Source organism: Nansenia antarctica (assembly GCF_963989245.1).
Source record: "Nansenia antarctica genome assembly, chromosome: 6".
In the NCBI taxonomy this organism is placed as follows: Eukaryota; Metazoa; Chordata; class Actinopteri; order Argentiniformes; family Microstomatidae; genus Nansenia; species Nansenia antarctica.
This window is the reverse complement of record NC_137676.1, coordinates 73,920,018-73,928,106: the sequence shown is the minus strand read 5'-3', so window position 1 is coordinate 73,928,106 and position 8,089 is coordinate 73,920,018. Positions and strand designations below refer to the sequence as shown.

The following is an 8,089-nucleotide window of genomic DNA, read 5'->3' as shown; positions in this document are numbered from 1 at the left end:
AGGCGTGTACTGAAGACTGGCTTAAAATGTGTTCAAACTACAAAAGTTTGTCATCCACAATATGGGGAGTATGAAGAATGAACTATACATCATAACAATACTTCAACTGTCAGTCGTCCCAATTGAGAGAATGTTTTTTCATCTTGAACCCTGTCAAAAAGCTCTGTCACCCCTCCTCTGTAATGGCCTCTCTGACCTCCTCCACCACCACCTCCTCCTCCTCTTCCTCCCCCTCAGTCCCGTCACCCCTCCTCTGTAATGGCCTCTCTGACCTCCTGTACCAGACTTTCCTCCTCCCCCTCAGCCCCGTCCCGTGCCTCCTCCCCCCCCCCCAGTGACCCTACCCGTGCCTCCTGCAGGGTGAGGCTGAGGGCCGAGGGGTCTCTGACCACCCCCCCCTCCACGGGCTGGCCGGGGTGGTGCCTGCGCAGGTGTTTGACCACCTGGAACCTCTGCTTGGCGCGGTAGGGGCAGCGGCAGCACAGGAAGGGCTGCAGGCCGGTGTGGCTGAGGTAGTGGTGGCGGAGGCCCGCGGGCCAGCGGAAGGCCTTGCTGCACTGGCCGCAGGCGTAGGGCCGGTCCTCGCTGTGCTTGCGCTGGTGGGTCTTGAGCAGGAAGCGCGTCTTGAAGGCCTTGCCGCACTTCTCGCAGATGAAGGAGCGCACGTCGCAGTGCCGCGTCTCCTGGTGGACGCGCAAGGCGTCGCGTCGGTTGGTTCGGTACTCGCACTCCTCGCACGAGTATGGTTTGTCTCCTGAGGAGAGAGACGACGGTGATAAGATAATAATAACGATAATAACGTTATTCTACTTGATTCTTCTAAGGAAGAAAGGTAAGTGCAGGGCTTAAAGTGGGAAAAAATCCTGTGCCTGAAACTTTTTCTTGGTGAGGGGGTCACAGTTTGAGATATTGGGAGAGCGGGTACAGAAGACAGCTTCTTGTCTCAATGTTTAAATGCATTAATACTATTTTATAGTCAATAGAAAATATATGTCTCAATGTTAAAATGCATTAATACTTTAAATGAATGTGCAACAATACTATGTGCAATATGACAACCCTTGTGTACATAAGGTTCAGATATAGGAAAAGTTAGGATATTTATAGCATAGCATAGAGTACAGCACAGTGTTTTATTGTATAGTATAGTAGTATAGTAGATAGTGTACATAGCCTTTATTTATGTAAACCAGCTCTTTTCCTTTTTTTATTTTACCCTTGGCCCTCGTGTTTTTAGTCTTTTTCCAAGCACCAGGGGAGCCCCCCCTCCTAAATTTCGTTGTATGGTACCTGTACTGTATTAATGACAATAAAGACCATTCATTCATTCATTCATAATACTGTTTTATACTCAATACAAAATAAAATAATATATTTAGATGTCTTTAAAAGGCCAAACTGATTGCATCACTTATAGCCACTTATAGCCAACCTTATAGCCACTATCACTATAACAATACAGAATAAAATATATACTTGTCTTTATAAGAACAAACTGATTACTTATTAAGCCACTATCACTTATATTCTCCTTCTTGGCACCACGTCCCATAAGGCTTCCCGTCACTACTCAGGGTTTTTCCTGGCTCAAAATGAGGCGGAGGTGGTACCAGTGGTGTTTGACATCGGGGGGGACCCATGAAGCGGGGCTGTCTGGGGGTCCTTAAACGAGCATCAAACACTTAATTTCTTGCATTCTGGTGAATTGATATGCACCAATTTGTGCCCTTTCTCCATCAATTTATGGTGGACATTTCATTATACTATATGTAAAGGAAAAAACAATATTCAGGCACCAGGTGACCATTCAAAATATAATGTAATATAATGCAATATAAGGCTCTCAGGCATTCTGTACTTTCAAATATGTATTCTCCTTGAGCAGTCAACATCAACTATCAGCTGTTTCGCTAGCAAACACGAAAGCTAACTTATTTGCGAAACAGCGCCCCCGCCACCACGTCGGCGCAATGCCGCAATTGCAGTAAGAAATGACTTTTTAAAATTATTTTTGTATTCCCCCGCGCCGGAAATCCGGCACCGTGCCGGAGAACTTTAAGCCCTGTAAGTGCCTGGTACTTCAGCTGTACCTGTGTGTTTGGTCATGTGGTACTTCAGTACCTGTGTTTGGTCATGTGGTACTACAGTACCTGTGTGTTTGGTCATGTGATACTACAGTACCTGTGTGTTTGGTCATGTGATACTACAGTACCTGTGTGTTTGGTCATGTGATACTACAGTACCTGTGTGTTTGGTCATGTGATACTTCAGTACCTGTGTGTTTGGTCATGTGGTATTTCAGCTGGCTCATCCACTTGCACTTGTAGCCACACTCGGGGCAGAGGTACTTCTTCTCCTCCTGGTGGATCCTCATGTGATACTGAACCAATAAGAAGAGCTTAGCATTAAAAAGGTCAAAGGTCACAGGTCACATTCAAGGAGTATAATAGCCAAATCTTCCACTGGCCACACTACTAAAATGCATTGTTATAATAAGTATTGACCATTCACCATTCGACCATTCATACTTGCTGTGGTTGCATCAATAGGACCACAAAATCACAATACATACAGCAACTGAAAGTTGACTTAATTGTCTAAAGGTGCCCACAAATGAGGATGTAACATATAGACTGGTGGGTTGTCATGGTCACGTCAAATAAAAATACCCACGCATAACCTGGGTCAAAGGGCAGCTGTAATGTGTCTAGCCATTTTGGTTATATCGAACATTCATTATTTATTGGGGACATTTTGCAGATAATGCTTTGATTATAAGCCAACAAAACAGGTGTGTGTGCAACCATGGGGAAGAAACAGAGGGTGTTTGTCACCAACCCACCCATAAATAAATCTATTTAGAATGGCCAGCTCACCTTTAACCTTGAGGGATCAGCACAGGTGTAGCTACACTGCTCACAGCGGTATGGCTTCTCCCCTGTGTGTATGCGAATGTGCCACGTTATCTTCTGTTTGTTGCGGGTCGAGAACTGGCAGTCCGTGCACTTGTAGAGGCGGGTGCCCCCGTGGGAGCGGGCGTGCTGCTCAAACACCAGCTGGTGGCGGCAGACGAACTCACAGATGGCACACTTCAGGGGCTTGTCCTCCGCGGGGCCGTCCTCGTGTTTGTCCAGAACGTGCTGGACGAGCAGCTGCCGCTTGCGGGTGGCAAAAGGACACAGCTGACACCGCTGGGCGAGGTGCGTCCTCCGATGCACCTCCAGGCTCTCCCGGGTGTGGAAGACCTCCTGGCAGGTGGTGCACTCCAACCGGGGGTGCTCGCTTCGCTGGTGGCCCCTGAGCGAGGCCTGGCTGCGGCAGGTGAAGTCACACTTCGGGCAGGCTAGGAGGCTGTCTTGGCTCGGATGTCGCCGGTTGCAGTGCTGCTTGAGCGCCGCGTCCGAGCTGAAGGGGGCCTCGCACTTCCCGCAGGTGTGCCGGAGCTCCCCCGTGTGGCAGCTGAGGGTGTGGCGTCTGACGTCGTTGAGCGCATAGCTGCTGAAGTCGCAGAGCGAGCAGAAGTGGCAGGGCTGCTTGTCCTGGTCGTGGACACGCTCGCGGTGCTGCCGGAGCTTGGAGGTGGTCCCGAAGGTCCGGTTACAGGTCTCACAGCTGTGGCGGCCCACGCCGGTGTGGAGAGACTCGTGGGCTTCTAGGCGGTAGCGCCGAGTGGTACCGAATGCGCAGAAGCGACAGCGGTGGGGCCTGGCGCCGTCGTGCTTGAGGGCCACGTGCTGGGCCATGCAACGCTCTTGCTTACAAACAAAGGGGCATTTCTTGCAACGTAACACAACCTTTTTCCCAAGCTTGAGCGGCGTCTGCTTGTTTTTCTGATGGACCAGTACGTGATTGGCCAGGGCTTTCTTGGACATGGCCACAAAGGAGCAGAGTTGGCACTGCAGCTCATTGGCCTTCAGGCAGCCTCGCTTCTCGTGGGTTTCCAGCGCCCTCTGCTGGTTGCACATGAAAGGACAACTGGGACAGGAGAATTTATGGCCTAGCTTTGATACCGTTAATACATCTTCTCCAGAATCCCCTGTTCTATCACTGTTCTCCTTCTCCCTCTCCTCTTCCAGCTCTTCATCACAATCATCCGGTCTCTGAGGGCTTGCTGCGGGAGGTTTGTTTGTGCACATTGAGCAGTGCCGCTCTATGGTTGCAAGCCTGCATGAAGAAAAACTGCAGATCCGACACATGAACTTTTCATTATCCTTTGTGTAGCTCTGCGCATTGTCCTTCTGGGAGTTCCCAGGATTAACTTTTTCTGTTTTCTCTGAAGCTCTCTTCACACGCCTCTTTGCTTTTCCAATTTTCTTTCCTTTTCTTTTTCGTCGACTGGCGTTAGATCCTTTTTCAAAAGAGCCTCTGGGATTGGTTAAAATGCGCACGTTTTCTTCCCCTCCTCTCGGCTCTGATTCTGCAGCTACGGAACCTCGGGTGGTCTCGTTGACACAAGGACGTGTGTCCGACTGATCTGTGGACGTGGCTTCATTAGGGCGCTCTAATCCATCCCCACTCTGAATGGATTCCCCTTCTGTAGCTTCTTGACCCGTAGAGGGCATTCGGACGAACCTCCTGGTCTTTAACCGGAGTGCAGGACACTTCCCGAGGCAGTGGGTGTCCAGACCACGCTTCTGCTTGAATTGAGCTCCACAGGCCTTGCATTTGAGATCCCTCCACCTGGCGCGGCAGACCGAGTGGCAGTGGCGCTGGAGAGAAGTCTGCTTGCGCGTCACGTAGGAGCAGTGGTCGCATCGGTACACAGCGGCGCCGTTAGCCTCCTTCCGCACCACCAGCATCTGCACCCGACCTTCCAACACCAGCGCCTCTGCTTGGTCCTTGTCCCGCTTCCTCATGGCCTTCAGACGGATCTCAGACTCGGTGGCTGGTGCCGACGGTTCGGTAAGAGAGCCGCTCACACTAGCTGCAGCTTCTGCTGGTTCAGTTGTATGGGGCTCGTTCTCCGCAGCCCGTACTTGCTGGCTCGTAGAAACGAGAGGAGCTTCCCCGTCTGACGTATCACCTGGGTCGGGCTGATCGTCCAGAGCGTCATCCTCTTCTACCTCACTTGCTGAGGTGATGGCTGACATTTCCCTCGGAGAGTCCCTTTGAGGTGTTTTAGGGTCATCAAGAGTGGAACTGTGAGTTAAGTCCCCACAAACCTCTGTTGTCTCACTCAGCAAGGACGTTTTCCCAGTACATTCCGTTTTTGCTATTGTGGTCAAAGGCAACGTAAGGCAACGTTGCTCTGGATTGTTTGTTGAATAGTTACTAGCTGAAATGACCATCTCTTGTGCGACAACACCTGCGTTGCTGTCTGCTATTTCCGTGGTTTCTGAGACGGGTGGTACGTTTTTTTGGTTGTTCCCGTTTTGAACCAAAGAGCCTGCAACAACAGCGTATTTTTCTCTTTCGGTCTCAACAGGAACTTCGGCGGAATTCTTGGCTCCGTCTTGAGACGCCACCGTGTAGAAGCCCTGCAGAAGGTCGACCGAGTTGTTTTCACTCTCCTTCTTGGCGTACTTCTCTAGCCACAACGTATCCCCAGGCACGTATCCATGGGCCTTCCTCTTGTGTAGGAAGAGCCCTGTGCTGCTGTAGGTGGAGTACGGGCAGAGGGCACAGCGGAACTCTCTGGTCCTGGTGTGTTTGCAGTTCTCGTGGTTGTGAAGGGCTTGGCGGTAGCTTGTCTGATAGGTGCAGTACTTGCACTGGAAGATGGGTGGCTGATGCCCCTCTCCCTGAGAGTGCTTGAGCAGCATATGCTTGCGAAGCTCATACTTGCGCTTGCAGGAGTAGGCACAGACCTCACATATTAGGGACTTGGCCTGATGCCGGAGCTTGTGGCTGTTCAGCTGGTCTATGCGATGACAACGATATGAACACTGGTCACACTGGTACCTAGGAGAAGAAAAATATACATTTGTTAATAACCCCAACCTTGGATATCCAACTTGATACCAATTTAGGACAGTGCAGACTTTTGTATTAGCCCAGCCATTTTAGGGTTGTGGACACCTCTTTGGGCTGAACTTGCTAGGACGGACTGGCCTGGCCATGTTGGCAGCTGTTTTAAATGTTCTCCACTCGTAAATTATTTTCCGGACAGTGGAATGTCTGATTTCTAATAGTTTGGAGATCTTTTTAAATCCATTCCCACACTCATATGCATCTACAACCTTCTTTATGAAGGCCTCAAATGTCTGAGGTTTAAATAAGACAGGCTCCTCCTAACAATGTTCTAATCATTTGCACCTGATTTGGTGCACTTGACTCTAATCTTTGCCATTTTTAGCAGTGATAAATGTAGGGGTGTATTAACTGTTTCCTCACAAGAATTTTATGACTGTGTAGTCCCATCAACGTGTTACTGGGAGGACACCTACCGGAGGTCGCCAGCATGTTTCCGCATGTGCACATTTAGGTAGTGTTTCCATTTGGTGACATAGCCACACTCAGAACACATGTGGTTCTTGTCGTCTGAGTGAGTGAGCATATGCTTGGAGAGGTAGGTCTCATCCCGGCACCTGAACTCACACTGGTTGCACTTGTGGGGCTTCTCACCTTGAAAGAAAAATGTGTTCAATACATGAATGAACGGTTAACACAGTACAAATAACAGTTTACTCTACTGCTCTACTCTGAACCATGGACTACAGTGACTCCTGGCCCACACACTACTTCCAAGGTAAAGGAACCGTCTGACTTTAAGTGGTAAAATAGTAAACTAACCCGTTAATACATCAATAATACAACATTCGATTAGAACTTAAGAATCGTCGAACTCTCACCACTGTGCATCAGTATGTGCCGGCCGAGGACTCGCTTGTGGGCCGTGACAAAGTTGCATTGTGGGCAGCGGTGGATCTTCTCGCTGGCGTGGAAATGGCTGACGTGCTGCTGGAACTCCACCAGGTTAAAAGTGGTGAAGGGGCAAAAGTCGCAGCTCAGTTCGTCGTCCCCGGCGTGGCCCTGCCTCTTGTGCTGCTGAAAGAGGCTCTTGTTGGAGGAGCAGAAGTCGCACAGCGAGCAGTGGAAGGCCATGTGGGTCCTGTGGTGGGCCTCCATGTCCACCAGGTTCCTGAAGAGGGCGCTGCAGGCGTGGTGGCAGCACTCCACGGCCTTCACCTGGTGGCTGTCGGCCGCGTGCCTCAGCAACTCCTTGCGGTCGCAGCTCTGGAACGCGCAGCCCTCCTGGAAGCACGCGAGCGGCTGGCCGTCCCGGGAGGTGTGGCGAGACTTCATGTGGGCTTTGAGGGCTCGGCTCTGGCGGAAGCTCTCGCCGCAGGAAGGGCAGGGGTAGAGGTCTAGCATAGCGTCTAGCGCGTGAACCCCCTCGCCCCCCCCTGCCCCCGCCGTCGCCACCGCCACCTCTTCAGCATGCACGCTGGCCAGGTGCCGTCGGAGCGAGTTGCGCTCTACCGCGGCGTAGTCGCACAGGTGGCAGCGGTGGCCTTTCTGGCCGGCCTCGCGGAGCATGTGGACGCGCAGCTTGCTCTTGCTGGTGAAGTGGTGCTGGCAGGTGGGGCACTGGAGGCTGGGGTCGGGGAAGTGCAGGTGGAGGTGCTCCTGGAGGTGGGAGCGCATTTTGAAACAGCGGCGGCACTCCGGGCACATGTGAGTGCGATACATGAGCTCCGTGTCCTCCAGTACGTGACCTTCGTGACAGGAAGAGAGCAAATTAAACAGTTTATTATTATTTGAATTAATGAATTAATTAATCTTTTATTTCGAACATGATTTTAAATAATAAAAGAAGACCGGCCTATCAATGTTGGAAAGGGAGTAGGATGAAGCCTAAGCTTATCATGTCCTACCCCTATCCGTCACTTTCAAGTGAGAACAATAATACTTAAATGATACAATCCAATTAGTTAATTAATTATCAACAGTACTAATAATTTTTCATTTTGCATTATGCTCCTCTTAGTAGGCTCCAAGTGTACAGTGAAGTGCACACTACCTTTAGAGTGGTGGTGGCCATTGATGTTTGTAGCAACAGATGACTTGTCTTTTTTCATTTCCTCCTTTGCTCTTTTGCTGCGGTGCTCTTCCTCCTCCTCCTCCTCCTCCTCCTCTTGTGATGATG

The 8,089-nt window shown here is 50.5% G+C and overlaps 1 protein-coding gene across 1 annotated transcript; it reads right to left on the bottom strand.

Moving 5' to 3' along the window:
- Positions 1 to 242: 242 nt before the first annotated feature.
- On the bottom strand, positions 243 to 8,080 carry znf142 (zinc finger protein 142; the record flags this gene model as incomplete). The annotated part of the gene is made up of 7 exons (XM_080534889.1): positions 7,964 to 8,080; positions 6,792 to 7,658; positions 6,387 to 6,564; positions 5,306 to 5,901; positions 2,877 to 5,083; positions 2,275 to 2,380; positions 243 to 754 (listed from the first exon to the last, which is right to left on the bottom strand). The coding sequence occupies exons 1-7, from the start codon at positions 8,019 to 8,021 to the stop codon at positions 243 to 245; spliced, it is 4,524 nt and encodes a 1,507-aa protein (XP_080391015.1). The 5' UTR covers positions 8,022 to 8,080.
- Between the last annotated feature and the right edge of the window lie 9 nt (positions 8,081 to 8,089).